Source organism: Manis javanica, chromosome 12 (genome assembly GCF_040802235.1).
Source record: "Manis javanica isolate MJ-LG chromosome 12, MJ_LKY, whole genome shotgun sequence".
Classification (NCBI taxonomy): Eukaryota; Metazoa; Chordata; class Mammalia; order Pholidota; family Manidae; genus Manis; species Manis javanica.
The window spans coordinates 17,634,469-17,650,811 of record NC_133167.1 but is presented as its reverse complement, the minus strand read 5'-3'; the positions used below and the strand labels follow the sequence as shown (position 1 = coordinate 17,650,811).

Below are 16,343 nucleotides of genomic sequence, written 5' to 3'. Positions count from 1 at the left end.
TAATTGACAAATAGAGATAGTATGGGTAGATAGGGTAACAGGCCCCTCAATAAACAAGATGGAAGAGTAAATTGGTAGTCTTTTTGAAGGGCAGTACAGCAGTACTTATGAAAATTTAAATATGCACAGATATGACCCAGAAAAATTACACTTAGGGCTCCTGACAACCTATATCCAAAGATGCTCTTAGCAAGACCTAAATTTTCATCTAAAAGGTATAAACCATGACCATCCTTACCACGGACTACTATGTCATCACTGAAAAAAGTAAGATGGACATATACGTACTGGTGTGGAATCAGTCCATGATATTTTGTTAAGGTGCAAACAATATAGCTACTTAAATATCACTTTTACTAAGTAAAGAAGGAAGGAACGTATGTTTGGATATACATGGGGAAAAGTCTGGAAAGATGTACACAAGATATGTGTGAGCAGAAGGATGGAAAAGAGCCTTTCAAGTTTTATTTTATGCGCTTTTTTATCACCTATATTCTTTACAATATGCATGCTTTATTTTTTTTAATAGCGCAGTTTTAAGACAAGGATTTGTTGGATTTAGCAATGAGAAGTCATTGGCAAAAGCTGTTTCAACGGAGCGATAGGAAGGAAACTAGTTGCAGGGAGCTGAGCAGTGAACAAGAGGAGGTGAAGTGGGGATAACAACTGTTCTCCGCTTTTTTCAAGAAGTTTGCCTGTGAAAAGAAGGGCATGGGGGAGTAGCAGCAAAAAGGGTCTTAGAACAGAGGGAGGGTGAGAAAGACATAGCAAGTTCAGGGAAAGAGGCGGTTAAGGGGCTGGGAGGTCAGAGGCGTGTTCCTGAAGGATGTGCGAGGCAGCGGGTCCCATAGCCAAGGGCAGGAATCCACCAGAAGGAGAAAGAAAGACACTTCTCACGCTGACCCTAGAAGGGAGGAAGGAAGTGTTCCTGCAAGTGTTCAGGCAAATCTGTCAGCTGGGGGCTGGGGCTGCCTGCATTTTCCTTGTAAGGAAGGAGGTACAGCTTCAAAACATTCAGAGACAGAGATGGACTGGGCAAACCCCTGCCTTCAGACTGGCAGTGTTCTCCAGGAGACAGGTAGGCATGAAAACCCCCAGGGCTCATTACAGAATCGCCAGGTGGAACCTTGGCCCGGAGTCAGAGTCCCAGGACAGACTCTGTGGCTCCTCAGTGGGAACTCCTCCCCTGGTGGGCCTCCTGGATTTCCCCTTGGGCAGCCCTCAGTCGGAAGTTTCCCCATAAAGACTGCCTCACAGTTTTCCCGTCCAACAGCCCTGACTGCTACCAAGCCCTGAGTCACAGAGGAGGTATCAGCTGGCCACTCCAGTAACAACAGCAGCTGTAGCAGCAATAACAGGTAAGTGAGCTGCTGGGTCTTAGGGCTGCCAAGGACACATTTCTGATGGCAGGCAGTTGGAAACTTAAGTCTCCTCCTCTGAGTTCCCTGAGAACTGAGAGGATGAACTGCAGAACCTTGCCACTAAAGACAACTAAGTCTTCACCTAGACAGCACGGTACAAAAGAACTTTCTACAGTAATGGAAATGTTCTATATCTGCACTATCCAAAATGATACCCACTAGTCACATGCGGCTACTGAGCACTTGAAATGAGGCTGGTGAGACTAAGGAACTAAGCTTTTTATTTTATTTTATTAACTTAAATTTAGGTTGCAGCATGTAGCTGGCTAGTAGCTATCATATTGGACAGTACAGATCTAGAACAATCTCCTCATTGTCCAACAGACCACGTCAAGGCCTAGATTTAGTGACTCATACAAGCCCACCCTAACCATGAACAGCAGAGCCACGATTGGATACCTTTTCTTTATTCACCCCACCATCCACAGGCCAGTGGTGGGCTCAGTGGAAGTAAAATCAACCTAATGAAAAGCAAGTGGGCAGATTGAGAAATGTCCAATCTGGCCTCTCCTTTCTACAGACCTTTCCTTTTCAGTTGTCTGAGGCAGAGAGATACCTAACAGAGCTCAGAGACCCGAGACTGAGATCCAGCCCCTTCTCAGCTGCGTCACTCTAGGTAAGTTGCTTAACTCCCAGGGCCTAGTTTCCTCATGCATAAAGTTCACCCTTCATGGAGTTGCTGTGAAGATTAATTGAGACAAATTCTGAAAAGCACTTACCCCAGAAGCTAGACTCTAACAGGGACTCAGCATCACAGCTAACAGGGCTATTATTACTCAGGTCAGAACAAATTAAGAGGTACATGGACGGCAGCTGCTTTCTCTTGCCTGGGGATGTAGTGGGAGAGACATGCTATTAGTTAATAAAGTATTTCAGTAATAATGATCAGGACAAATGCTAACAGGGTGCTTTCTATGTGTCTTAAGTGGTTTACTGATAATCCTTCATTTCATCCTCAGCACAACCCCATGAGTTAGATTCTATCACTGGCCTCGTTTAAAGCTGAGTGAACTGAGACTGAGGGAGGAAAAGTGACTTGTCCAGAGTTGCTCAACTCATGGAGCTCTTCACTGCTGTTCTCATGTTCTCCATGAATAATGAGCCTCGCTCTGGTTTTAGCATCTTCTGACCAGAATAATTGCATTCCTCTCCAGTGCAGGAAAGATGGAGGTGACAAAAAACATTTGCTAAATGGTGAGACTCAAAGGTTCTTTCCTAGGGGTAGGCAGCTCAGGTGAGTTTGCCACAGGTTTTGAGCACACTGTGGCATGGGATGCACGGAGCAACAAGGTAAAGAGCAGTGGGTGGGGTTGAGGCATTGTTCGCTGGGATGAGAGCTTGGGAAGGAGCTGTGAATTAGTGTTCCCTGCTCTGCCTGTATTTATCCTTTGGATTGTGACCAATGGATAACATGTGACCATGTCAAACATGACAAAGTATATTCTTAGTGTCACTCAGCACTGTCTTCAAAACTGTGTTTGGACTTGGGTGGGATTTTAACTTTTACCAAAAGGCTTTCTTTCCAAACTGGATGGCCTTGGCTCCAAAGGTGGTAGGTACTGTATACCCAATCCCAAGCGTACAAGCCAAGGAAGAACAGCAGCACCCTAGGAGGGGCTCATGGTCAGAGCAGATGGTTGGGGAGTGAGGTGAAAGACTAGGAGAGGGGGTGGGGGTTTCTCAAAAGGATGTGGCATGGAGAAGGAATCTGTGAGGCTTTAAGGATTCCTGGGGTGGGTGGGATGGAGGCCAGGGAGAAGAGCTACCACACTCACTGGAAGCTTGAGTCTACTGTTGTCTTAGGGAGCTCTTCCCCTTTGAGATGTGAGAGATGTTCAGGGGCAGTAGGTCAGGACAGTAAGCATGGAAAGGCCAAAGTGTCTGGAGTGTGGGGAGAGCCAGACACACCAGCTGAAAGAGCCAAGGGTAGCTGAGATTAGGGCAAAGGTAAGATAAATGGCTGTGGTCCCAATTCCTTTCTGTGGGCCTCAGTTTTGTCATCTGTGAAATGGGAAGATTGCCTATAAAATGCCATAGGTCCCTTCCCAGTATGAACTCTACCGGTTCATAAAATGACTGGTGATCAGAGAGCTGACCTCAGAATTAATTATTGAAGTTATCAAAAGCATCCAACACCCTCTGGGACTCCACCCCAGAATTGAGCAATCTAATCCACCGCTGACTTCCTCCAGTGTGTTCTCACCGACGCTGCCTCTCAGTCAGTCACACTGCCTCCTGGAGGTGTCCAGCAGGTGAAAAGCCCCAAATCCTGGTAAGTCTTGGAATACCCACCCCTCCCACCATCCAGAATGTCTGCTCTCTGTTCTCTTGACACCCAGCCTCCATTTATCCCAGGCCTCTGTCTCTACCCTTGGTGGACCTCAACTCTGTCTCTTCATTCTCTCTCGTTAGGCCTCCCCATCCCCAAAGGACAAGCCCCTGCCCCTCTTGCTTACACTTCTCCCCAACAACCGCTGAGGGCAACTTGCTGCCTACCCCTTCCCCTCCCTGCTCAGCCAGCTCTCCCTGCCTTGACTAGGATTGAAAGACTAGGATTGTCTGAGAAAGGACCAGGCACTGCTGAGTCCCTCTTCCCCTATATTAAATGCAAATATGTGTGGATTATATTTATAGAGAGAAAAATACTGTAATTGTATTAAAATAACTATTTTAATCTTTTGCTGCTGTTAAAAAGATTGCCTTCAATGTTTGGAATCTTGTAAATGTCCCCCATACATTCTATGGCATTTTCTCTTTTTTTTGTTGTTACTTTTTTTTATATTGAGGTATACACGATAAAAATGCACAAATCTTAGTGTACAGTTTGATGAATTTTGACATGTGTCTAACTCATGTAATCATCACCCAGATCAAGATAGCAAACATTCTCACTAATCATTTATCCCCTTCACCAGTTTCACCCATCCCCCCAACACCCCTCCCCTATGGTAGCCACCGGTCTCCTCTCTGTGTCTATGAGTCTATTTCTGTTTTGTTCACTGTTGTTTCTTGGATTCCACATATAAATGAAATCATATGATATTTATCTTTCTCTGTGTGGCTTATTTCACTTAGCATAATACTCTCTAGGTCCATTCATGTTGTTAAGATTCCATTCTTGTTTATGGCTGAATAATATTCCATTGTGTACATGGAAGCTCTTTCTTTATCCAGTCATCTATCAATGGACATTTGGGTTGTTTCTATATTTTGGCCATTGTAAATAATTCTGTGATAAACATAGGAATGCATATATCTTTTCAGATTAGTGATTTTGTTTTCTTTGGGTAAATTCCCAGAAGTGGAATTGCTGGGATATACTATATTTTTATTTCCAGTTCTTTGAAAATCCTCAATACTGTTTCCCATAGTGACTGTACAAATTTATATTCCCACCAACAGTGTTTGAGGGTTCCTTTTCTCCACGGCCTCGCCAATACTGTTGTTTCCTGTTTTGTTGATATTAGCCATTCTGACTGGTATGAGATAATATCTCATTGTGGTTTTGATTTGTATTTCCCTGATGACTACTGATGTTGAGCATCTTTTCATGTGCCTGTTGGCCATCTGTACATCTTTTTTGGTAAAATGTCTATTCAGGTCCTTTGCCCATTTTTAACTGGATCATTTGTTTTTCTGGTGTTGAGGTGTTTGTATTCCTTACATATTTTCGATATGAGCCCCTAATCAAATATATCATTTGCAAATGTATTCTCTCATGCAGTAGGTTGCCTTTTTGTTTTGTTGATGGTTTCCTTTGCTATGAAGAAGCTTTATAGTTTAATGTTAATGTAGTCTTACTTGTTTATTTTTGCTTTTGTTTCCCTTGTCTGAGGAGACATACGCAGAAAAAATTACTAATGCTGATGTTCAAGAGTTTACTGCCTAAGTTTTCTTCCAGGAGTTTCATGGTTCCAGGTCTTACATTTAGGTCTCTAATCCATTTTTGAATTTATTTTTGTTTATGGTGTAAGACCTATAGTAGTCTCATGAAATAAACTAGACCCATCCCATCCATGGAGTTTCTGAACTACTGTGAGTCATTAAAGCAACTGGCAGTTTCACTTGATGCAGAAATCTCCCAATTGGCCATCAGGAACATGACTGAGTGGCCAGTAGGGGCCAGTCGGTTCAAAGGCATTTGGTTTATCCTTCCTGCGAGGGCTGTTTCTTTGATTCTGGGCCTAAGGCACAGTGAAGAAAGCAATGTACAAAGCATCAAACAATGAGAGGAAACTATATACAGGTTGACTTGATGATATCTCAGAAAGTTAGCTTACAAATATATTTAATATATGAGATACGATTTTATTAAGAAGCAGGTCGAGAAACTGAAAATGGCACGCAGAGTGGAGCCATTCACACTTAGTTGGAATCCTGGCTGCATCATTAACAGGCTCTGTGACCACCAGCAGGTTTCTGAGCCTTGCTGGGCCTGTCTTCCCCCACAGGAGCTAATCGTATCTACTTATAATGATCAAGGGGGATCACCTACCTGTGAGGTACAAAGCAGATCTCACATATGTCATCTCCCTTTCTGCAGTTTCTACCTTTAACTTAGTTTATCTCTTCAAACATCCTCTAGAGATTTAAAAACAAACAAACAACACCAAAGCATTCTCCCCCAATGGCTGGAGGTCATTCCCCAGACTGGTTCTCTCTTCTGAGTTTTCTACCTTGTGTCTGACTTACCTGTTCTTCTTCTAGACCCTCAAGGGGCTCCTTTGTGCCTGGGGGTGGGAGCTTAGCCGTATCCCCCAGTACACGCCTCTCGACCCCGCCCCCACGGCATGCCTGAGCATTGGATCTTCCTGAACAAGCAGGTGCCTGTGAAACGTGGCTGCTGCTGCCTCTCGATAAGGCAGTTTCTGCAGCTGCCCCAGCCCTGCCTTCTCACAGCCAATGCTCATAACTGTGGAGGTGTCCCCTCCACGGTCACAAGCTCTCTGCATCTCTCTCAAACGTGCGTCTTCTCTGAGATCATTTGGTACCTTAAGAGTGACTCTGATCCTGTGCTCCCAGAGGTGACCCACCCTTGACCTCATGACTTCACTGAACATAACCCTGGGCCTCTGAGCAAACTTGTTCTTCACTACTGGACAGCAGAGCCAATGACTTCTCACAGATCTACGGACAACATGGCTGAGCCAGCTGTATGGTCTGCCTCTCCCACTACCACTCTGTTCTCCTGGCCAGACAGGTCCCTACTCTCATATCACCTCTTTCTGGGTTCACACACTGACTAAATCTGCTCTATCTGTGGTCTCCATGTGCTTAGAAAGCAATTTATCTGACCTCCATCACTTAGGGGAGAAAGTAATACCTTCCCAGGAGGGTTAAGGCTAAGAATTTTATCACTCTTGGGGAAAAGGACATTGTTTTTCCAGTTTCTCTTAACCCCATTTAGCTTTCTTCTTTACTATACATTGACTGACAGTAACAGACTTTCTTCTGCTGAAGAGAAAAGTTTCCTGGACTTCTGCTGTTCATGTTGTTGCTTTGAGAGTTGTATTTGCTTTTTCTGTCTCAACCAATTTGCCTATTCTGGACATTTCATATAAGTGGGATTATACAGTAGGAAGCCCTTTATGCTTGACTTTTTTCACTTAGAATAGTGTTTTTGAGGTTCATCCATGTTATAGCATGTATCATTCCTTTTTGTGGTTGAATAATATTCCATTGTGTGTGTATACCATCATTTTTTTTATCCATTTATCCTGGCCGTTTGGGCTGGTTCCACTTCTTGGCTATTGTGCTGTCATGATCATGGACAAGTTTTTGTGTGGACATATGTTTCAGTTCTCTCGGGCGTATATCTAGGAGTGGAGTTGCTGAGTCATCCGGGAACTCTAGGTTCAACTAGTTTCAACTGCCAAATTGCTTTCCAAAGTAGCAGCGCCATTTTACATTCCCCCCAATAATGTATGATTACATACAATGTACATACATACAATATACATACAATCATCCTAATGAGTATGAAGTAATTCCAGAAACTTTTTACTTTCACTTTTTCTCTTTAACACTGGGTTCCATCTTGAGGTGGATTACAGACTTACATATGATCACAGAATGGTAATATCTTACTGTAGGAAATGGCACAATGGTGATATATTTTTGTATTCAAAAAGAAGCTAATTCAGTAACTGGCTTCCTTTAGTTTGCTGGGATAATATTTCAGAATGATTGCGGGGCCTCCCCCGGAAGCAGGCTCCCTGACAAAGGAGATAAGGGTGACAAGGGCTTTCTGAGTGGTAGTCCAGGAGTGCTGGGGAGTCAGGGTGGATGGACACATGCAATGGCAGGACAGGAAGCCCCCCCCACCAAGACTGAAAAGCCACCACAGCAGGGAGAGTGTGTCTGCGGCTGTCTTCTCTGCTTGCTGCTGCCCCCCATCCTTGTGCTGGGAGCATCCTGGCTTTCTCTGACCCCTGCATGGCAGAATATAGCTTCCCAGAGCCTTCAAGATAATCTGTTACATTCCCACTTACTTGAAGAATCAGTCAGCCACCTGCTTGTGATTATTTTTTAAACCACTGTGTTGCTTATGATTTTTAATGTATTTTTTCAAACTACTCAAATATTCCCAGAGCATCCCTCCTGCATTCCAAAAGAGAAACACTGCCCTTCACTAACAGACTAAACTTTCTTCTAGTGTCATCTCCTGAAACTCTATTCTGCTATCACTAGACCTGTTTTCTCAGAACACTTCTTTTAAAGTAACTTTCAGAAAGTTTGACAAAGGGATTTCTCTCTCAGCCTTATAGTCAAATCTTGATCTTTTTCTAGGGGTCCAAACTAACTGGATTGCCTGCTTAATCCCCAGACTGAGAAATGAAATGGCACCTTGGTTTCTGGCGTTAAATTCAGCCTCTACAGTCAGAGGTGCTCACCACTGAGGGATCTAAGACAACATGTTCTGTAGGGACTATCCAAAGGGATGTTTCAACAATGTTTTGGGTGATAGTGATGTCATGAAATGTGCTAAGCACTTCTCTCTGACTTTGAAGGGAGCTATACTCTTTTGTGAATTACACCATTTATCAAAAATGTCTCATAACCTTAGAGCCCCCACTATTTCCTGAAGTGAAAGTTGCTTGCATGCAATATACAAGCCAAGGCAAAGAATTCTATCTGAGGTTCATGGGCAGACAAGCTAGAATCTGGGGAGCTGTACCGTGCAATAAATTTCATGTCTCTTCTCTAGGCCAGAATTTAAGTCTATCTCAAATATGGAAGGATTTAACTGGGAGAATTACAGCTTTGAAGATCTCTTCGGTGACGATTTTGATAATTACACCTATGAAACTGAATTGCCCGTTATTCTACCAGATGCTACTCCATGCCGGCCAGAATCTATGGAATTCAATAAATATGCAGTAGTTGCCATCTATTCCCTGGTCTTCTTGCTGAGCCTGCTGGGAAACTCCCTGGTGATGCTGGTCGTCTTATACAGCCGGGTCAGCCGTTCTGTCACCGATGTCTACCTGTTGAACCTGGCCATAGCCGACCTGCTCTTTGCCCTGACCCTGCCTATCTGGGCTGCCTCCAAGGCGAAGGGCTGGACCTTCGGCACACTCCTGTGCAAGGTGGTTTCACTCCTGAAGGAAATCAACTTCTACAGCAGCATCCTGCTGCTGGCCTGCATCAGCATAGACCGCTACCTGGCCATTGTCCATGCCACACGCACATTGACCCAGAAGCGACACTGGGTCAAGTTCATATGCTTAGGCATCTGGGTCCTGTCCCTGATCCTGTCCCTGCCAATCTTACTCTTCCGCAAGGCCATCTACCCACCCTATTCCAGCCCAGTCTGCTATGAGGACATGGGTGCCAATACAACAAAATGGCGGATGGTGATGCGGGTCCTGCCCCAGACCTTCGGCTTCCTCCTGCCACTGCTGGTCATGCTCTTCTGCTATGGACTCACCCTGCGCACGCTGTTTGAGGCCCACATGGGGCAGAAGCACCGGGCCATGCGGGTCATCTTTGCTGTTGTGCTCGTCTTCCTGCTCTGCTGGCTGCCCTACAACCTGGTCCTGGTCGCAGACACCCTCATGAGGATCCGGGTGATCAAGGAGACCTGCGAGCGCCGCAATGACATTGGCCGGGCCCTGGACGCCACCGAGATTCTGGGGTTCTTCCACAGCTGCCTCAACCCCCTCATTTATGCCTTCATTGGCCAGAAGTTTCGCCATGGACTCCTTAAGATCATGGCCATCCATGGCCTGGTCAGCAAGGAGTACTTGGCCAAGGACAGCAGGCCTTCCTTTATTGGCTCTTCTTCAGGGAACACTTCTACTACAATCTGAGCCCCCACCCCTGTTGCAGCCTCTCAGGGCTCCTCCTGTCCCCCCAGCATCCCATTCCAAGCCTTACATCCACTGGTTGCTCCCAGTCTGTGTCAAGGCCACGCCTCATTGGGGTTACAGGAATTGCTGGGGCCACATCCTTCCTAGGTCCCCACTGTGGGGTTTGGGAAGCCTGCCATGACGTCCTACCCCTTACCGTAATTGCTATGTCAACTGCTGGCGCTCTGTCCATCCTACCACTGAGCCCATAGCACTCAGTTTCCTGGACATCTGAAAGGCATCCTTGGAAGTGACTGCAGAAAGTTCTCACCACTGGGAGCCGTCAGTGGCACACGTTCATCGGTTCTGCAACTCTCCCTTTCCTTGCTTGCCAGCAAAGTCCACCTCCCTAGAGAGAGACTGAAGGTGACAGACACTTTCTAAGACTTGCTGAAGCTAGGAGTGGGCGCATCATCCACTTCTGACTAATAAGACTTAAGGGCAATAGTGTGCTGGTATGCCACTCTCCGGGGAGAAGAGCCCTGATTTGTAATGTTTACCAAGTGCCCTGGTGTAAACACTCCCTCTATGATTTCAAGGGTGGCAGTGTTTAGCAACCAGCTCACAAATTCTAGAAAATGTACTAATCTGCTTTCACAAACAAGTACAAGCTGGCTTCAGCATACCATTGCTTAAGAGGAAGTCTGCTAGGGCCAGGGGACTCCTGGGAAATATTCCTGATTAAAAAAGAGAGAGATACACATACATCCTTTCTTCTTGCCTTTGAATATGGTCATAGGATATGATGTGTGGAGCTGAGGCAGACACTTTGTGACAATGAGGCAAAAAGTATGCCCAACACACTTAGGCTGATGGAGCCAAAGGATAAGAAGAACCTGAGCATAAAGAGCCCAGAAATAAACCTAAGCGTAAATGGTCAAATGACTTTCAACAAAGGTGCAGACTATTCAATGGGGAAAGGAAAGTCCTTCAACAAATGGTGCTGGGAAAACTAGTTATCTACATGCCCAAGAAGGGAATTGGTCCTTCCCTTATACATATACAAAAGTTAACTCAAAATGGATCAAAGACCTAAACTCAAGAGCTAAAACCATACAGCTCTTAGAAGAAAACAGACAAAAAGCTTCATGATATTGGATTTGGCCATAATTTCTTACATGTGATCTAGAAGCAGAGGCAAGAAAAGAAAAAAATAGATGAACTGGACTTCATTAATGTTAAATACTTTTGTACATCAATGGACACTATCAGCAGAGAGAAGAGGCGAACCACAGAATAGGAGAAAATATTTGCAAATCATATATCTTATAAGGGGTTAATATCTGGAATATAAAAAAAATTCCTACAACTCAACAGAAAAAAAAAAGATACACATACATCCTTTCTTCTTGACTTTGAATATGGTCATAGAACGTGATGTGTGGAGCTGAGGCAGACACTTTGTGACAATGAGGCAAAAAGTGTGCCCAACACACTTAGGCTGATGGAGCCAAAGGATAAGAAGAACCTGAGAATAAAAAGCCCAGAAATAAACCTAAACGTAAATGGTCAAATGACTTTCAACAAAGGTGCAGACTATTCAATGGGGAAAGGATAGTCCTAATTCAAAAGTGGGCAAAAGATCTGGAGAAGAGACCTTTCTCTACAGGACATCCCATCACTCTTAATTTGGGAAATGCAAATCAAAACCAAAATAAAGAACCACTTCATACCCATTAGGGTGACTTATCAAAGTTAAAAAAAGCAGAAAATAACAAGTGTTTGTGATGATATTGAAGAATTGGAACCTTTGTGCAATACCAGTGAGAATGTAAGATAGTACACCACTGCAGAAAATAGTATGACAGATCCTCAAAAAGTTAAGTATGGAATTACCATGTGATCCAGCAATTCTGCTCCCAGGTGTATACCCAAAAGAACTGAAAGCAGAGACCCAAACAGATATTTGTACACTAATGTTCATAGCAGCATTATTTACAATAGTCAAACATGGAAATGATCCAAATGTCCACCAAGGGATGATGGATATACAAAATGTGGTATATATGTATAATGTAGTATTATTCAATCTTCAAAAGGAATGAAATTCTGACACATGCTATAACATGAATGAACCTCGAAACCATTATGCTAAGTGAAATAAGCCAGCCACAAATATTGTATGATTCTGCCTATATGAGGTGCTTAGAATAGTCAAATTCCTAGAGACAGAAAGGGAAATGGTGGTTACCAGAAGTTGCAGGTAGGGGAAAATCGGGAGTTATTTTTTAATGAGTACAGAAGTCAGGGATGATGAAAAGGTTCCAGACATGGGTAGTTGCTATAGATGTACAACAGTGTGAATATACTTAATGCCACTGAAACTGTACACTTAAAAATGACTAAAATGGTAACTTTTATACTATGTATATTGTACCACAATTAGAAAGAAAAAACCTAGCTCCTAAAAGACAAACTTTAACCATTGAACCAATCCTCAAACTACCTGCCTATAATTTTTTGTTAAATGAGATAATTAAATGTCTTTTTTTGCATAAATCACTTTTAGTTGGGTATTTCATTACTTGCAACAGAAAACATCCAAACTGCTACAGAAAAGCTAGTCAGGGATGAGCAGAAGTCCTGAATTGGGGTCTTTACGATAAATAAATCCCTTTGCTGTTTATTGGATACACAGAAAGACGGATTGAGAAGAGGCTATGCTTTCTACCTCCTTCATGCCCAGCCCAAGCCTCCCACTGCTGAACATGTATTATGGAAGAAAATGTGTCCCGGGGTCATCTCATGCTTCTAGTGTTCTTGGTGTCAAAGGTGTGACTTGGAAGGATCAAGTATGTCCACCAGATCAGCTGGGGAGCGTAACAGGAAGTCAGTTCTCCTGAGCTCAACCAGCAACTCCCATTGTGAGTCTTCCTTCACTCCCTCCTCTCTCCCACCCAAAACACACCCACACCCACACACGCTCACATACATGCATCATCAGGGTTTGATGAAAGGGCACTCCTACAGAATGGGGAAGTGATTTTGAATATGTCACTGGTTTGACTCATTCATCCCACAGTATTCATTGAGTGCCTTTGAGATGTAGCAGCAATCAACCCAACAGAGCCTGACCCTGGCAGAGCTCTTGTTCATCGGCTTGTTTCCGAAGGGGCTCTGACAGGAGGGGCCCTGGCTCTGAGCAGCCCACTGAGGAAGTAAAAGAAGAAAGAGGAACTGAACTTCACAGTCACCAAACGTTTACCAGGTTCCAATCCCCTTCCTGTTAACAACTATCTGACCACTGAGTCAAGGAGAGTGGCTATGAAAAGAGGGCTCTCCAGATAGGCAGGAGCAAGCCTCAGAGCTCCAGCGCTCAGGGGCAAGTAACCATTACTCATCTTATGAAAGCACTTGGCCTTCTGCAGTCAATGAACAGCACCCCCTTTTTCTGAGCTCATTCTGTGCCAGGCACTGTGCTGAATTCAAGACCAAGCATGACTTAGCTGCTCTGGCCAAGCCTTCAGAACAGTTTCTGATTTAGCAGGAGGGAAAAGCGGGGGAATGAGTGTTTACGCGAGGGAACACCTGTGTTGCCAGAGGAACCAGGGTTGTTTGGACTGGGCAAGGCTGACAGGCCAGATGGCTCCCTGCAATGGCTGTCAGTGGGAGGAGGCCAAGTGGAGTTCCACTCTAGCTCAGGGACTCTGCTCTTTCCTCCTCGAGCAAGGGCTAGAAGAAACTTGTTTCTCTGAGTAAAGTAAGAGGATAAAATAAGCCCAGAAGCAAAGAGGCAGAGACTGAATTGCACTTAGGTAAACTCTGTTAATATTTATCCCTGCCTCTTCTCTCTGTTTCTGTCTTCCCCCACCCCTCCTCTCATAAAGTCAATCTTGGCACAAATAAGCTACCAACCAAGCCATCACTAGGACAGGGCAAAGCCGGGGCCTGCCTTTCAGTTGTTTTCTTTCTTCTCTCCCTTGTTTCCAGGTCTGTGTCCCAGGGCAGAGCACCTTTTTGCCTAGATCTGCCTGCTGAGTCTGAGCTGGCCCCTCTTGCTTCCAGAGACATACTCCGCCACTTACACTAACACCATCTCTTTTTTTTCTCCCCAAGTTTGGGATGTCTCCTTCCACCAGAGCCCCTCCCCAGTCTCTGCAGGATGGGCTTTGTTCATTAAATCAAGACAGCCTGGGTGATACGAAGAAGTAGCCCCCATTTGCACATCACACAGAAACTCATCGCATGGAGAACCACACTGCCATGCAATGGCAGAGCCAGAACAGACCTAGAGATCCCCTGAGTCAACCCTTCCAGTACATGAATGAGGAAACTGAGGCCCCAGCAAAGCAACTTGACCAAGATATCATGGCTGTATAATAGCAGAGCTGGAACACAAATCCCTAGTTTAGTTTGTTTTTTTCAGATGTTTTTTCTTTTCTAATGGTGACATTGCAGGCACCTTACAAACACAAGGAAAAATATATTTACGAACTTCTCAGAGCATTCCTCTCACACAGGTAGGGCCACTCTACTTCTTCAGTGCCTAGACTCCCCCGTGCCTGGCGCTGGGCATCTCAGTCATCTGATAGAGGTGGGGTTCACTGAGGCTCTGGGGCATAGGTGTGGGAGCAGGTGGGGCTACCTGGTTCTGTGCTAGCAGGCAGGACAGTTACAGAGACAATCAGAGCCCAACAAGGAGTTCAAAGACAGACAAAACCAAACCCACTATCGAGAACATATGCTCTATCACCCAAGGTTCAATTAGAGAAGCAGGACCACTCGGAGGAGGACTTTGTCCCAGGGATTTGACTGTATAACTTGCAGGAGCTGGTAAAACAGTCTAGGTCAGGCTGTTGTCCTTGCTTCTGGTGCTGGGACCTGAAAGTGGCAGGACAGACAGCCAAGAAGGAAAGAATAATGAGGACAAGCTGGAATCTGGGAGGACAGATTGCAACCTGCGCTGGTCTCTCACAGCCTCCAAGTACAGTAAGTGGATGACCTGTTGGAGAAACTGACCCCCTGCATCACAAAGGTGAGCCCTTGCGTGGCTCAGGAGCAGAAGGGACTGCACACCCAGCTGCTGCCCATGGCAACGAGAGGTACCAGCTGATCACGGACAGCATGTAACCGCATCAGGGGCTTTGCACTGACCTTCTAGAGCATAAAAACATGCAACTTCTGCTCCACTGCTGACTTGCAAAGCTCACACGAAAATCTCTTCTAGCTGATGCTACCCTGAACTATTCAAGGGAGGGAACTGGGGGAAGCATAGTGCCAGCTTAACTAAATTGACTCCGTGCAAATCTTTCACACAAACACAAGGTTCAGACTCTAAGAAAAGGAACGGTTACCACCAAAGTTTGGGTAATGTTTATTTAACATTTCAATCCATCAGGGAGGAGACCTCAGGGCTTTTGAGGGTGCCGACACTATTCTCTTTCTTTTCACAGATCACAGATACCTGGGATTTGTTATATTATTATTATTTAAACTATAAGCATGAGTTTTCTACAACCTGTAGTATGTGTACTGTTCACAATAAAAATGCTTTTAATCACCAAAATAAAGGAAAAAATATAAAGTTATCAGAAGAACAAAGGGACAACTTGGGTCATTCTGAGGTGCCACTGCAGAGAGCCAAGTGGAGGCTTCTACATCCTATAGTTTTGGGATCAAATCCACCAGATTAAAAGACAATATTATCACCCACTACAAGGAGGAGAGTAAATAGGTACAGCCTTTAGAGAAGGCAATTTGATCATATGTATAGTACATATAGCCTCCGATCCAGGAATTACAGTTCTAGGAATCTACCTTATAGAAATGCCCACATTTCTATAGACAAATGTGACAAATGTAAACAGGATGTTCATCACAGCATTATTTATTAAATTAAAACATAGAAACAACCTTGATGTTCCTCAATATGAAAATGGTTAGATAAACCATGAAGGTGAGTCCACCGCATGGAATACATTGAATGTGGTGGTTTAAACACAAAGTTTAAAACCATAATGCTAAGTGAAGGAGCCAGAATAGGAGACCACATATTGTATGATTCCACTGACATAAAATATCCAGAAAAGGCAAATATGTAGAGACAGAAAGCAGATGAATGGTTGCCTAAGGCTGTGGATGGGAGCAAGGATTACAAACAGGCATGAAGTTCTTCTCTAAGAGTGATGGAAATATTCTAAATCTGGATTGTACAACTCTGTAAATTTACTAAAAAAATCATTGGATTGAATACTTATAGCAAGTGAATGATAGAGTTGGTAAAATTCAGTAAAATTGTGTAGAGAAAGAATCCTAAAAAAGTAGTGAGGTAGTTATACAAATGGACATGGAAAGATTTTCAAGAAATAATTCTGAAAGAAGGAAAGTGGAGCAGCAAGTGTAGTCAGATGGCTTATCCATTTGTGTAAAAAACATTAGGATATATATGGGCCAATAAATGTTCAGAAAAATATCTGGGAGGATATACACCAAGCTATTAAAAGGGTGTTATTGTCAAAGAGAATTGGAGGGTGGAGTCATAGTCATAATTAGTTTGTACAGTTTTGCATTGTTACCGTTTATTGGGTTGGGTTGGGTTGGGTTGGGATTGTTCTCGCTTTGTGGATACGTC

General features: G+C 44.2%; 1 protein-coding gene across 4 annotated transcripts; it reads left to right on the top strand.

Moving 5' to 3' along the window:
* The first annotated feature begins 975 nt into the window (after positions 1 to 975).
* LOC108387368 (C-X-C chemokine receptor type 2) lies at positions 976 to 15,087 on the top strand. 4 transcript variants are annotated; one of them, XM_037016454.2, is made up of 5 exons: positions 977 to 1,078; positions 1,274 to 1,358; positions 1,957 to 2,037; positions 3,614 to 3,693; positions 8,629 to 15,087. In XM_037016454.2, exon 5 carries the CDS (start codon positions 8,654 to 8,656, stop codon positions 9,731 to 9,733), a length of 1,080 nt encoding a protein of 359 aa, XP_036872349.1. In that variant the 5' UTR covers positions 977 to 1,078; positions 1,274 to 1,358; positions 1,957 to 2,037; positions 3,614 to 3,693; positions 8,629 to 8,653; the 3' UTR covers positions 9,734 to 15,087. The 4 variants fall into 4 exon arrangements, with proteins under 4 accessions (XP_036872351.1, XP_036872350.1, XP_036872349.1 ...); XM_037016453.2 differs by having other exon boundaries at positions 1,942 to 2,037; XM_037016456.2 differs by lacking the exon at positions 3,614 to 3,693 and having other exon boundaries at positions 976 to 1,078.
* Positions 15,088 to 16,343: the final 1,256 nt, after the last annotated feature.

What these genes read in the sequence shown, in the direction of transcription:
- LOC108387368 (XM_037016456.2), top strand. Translation starts at nt 8,654, where the DNA reads ATGGAAGGATTTAACTGGGAGAATTACAGCTTTGAAGATCTCTTCGGT.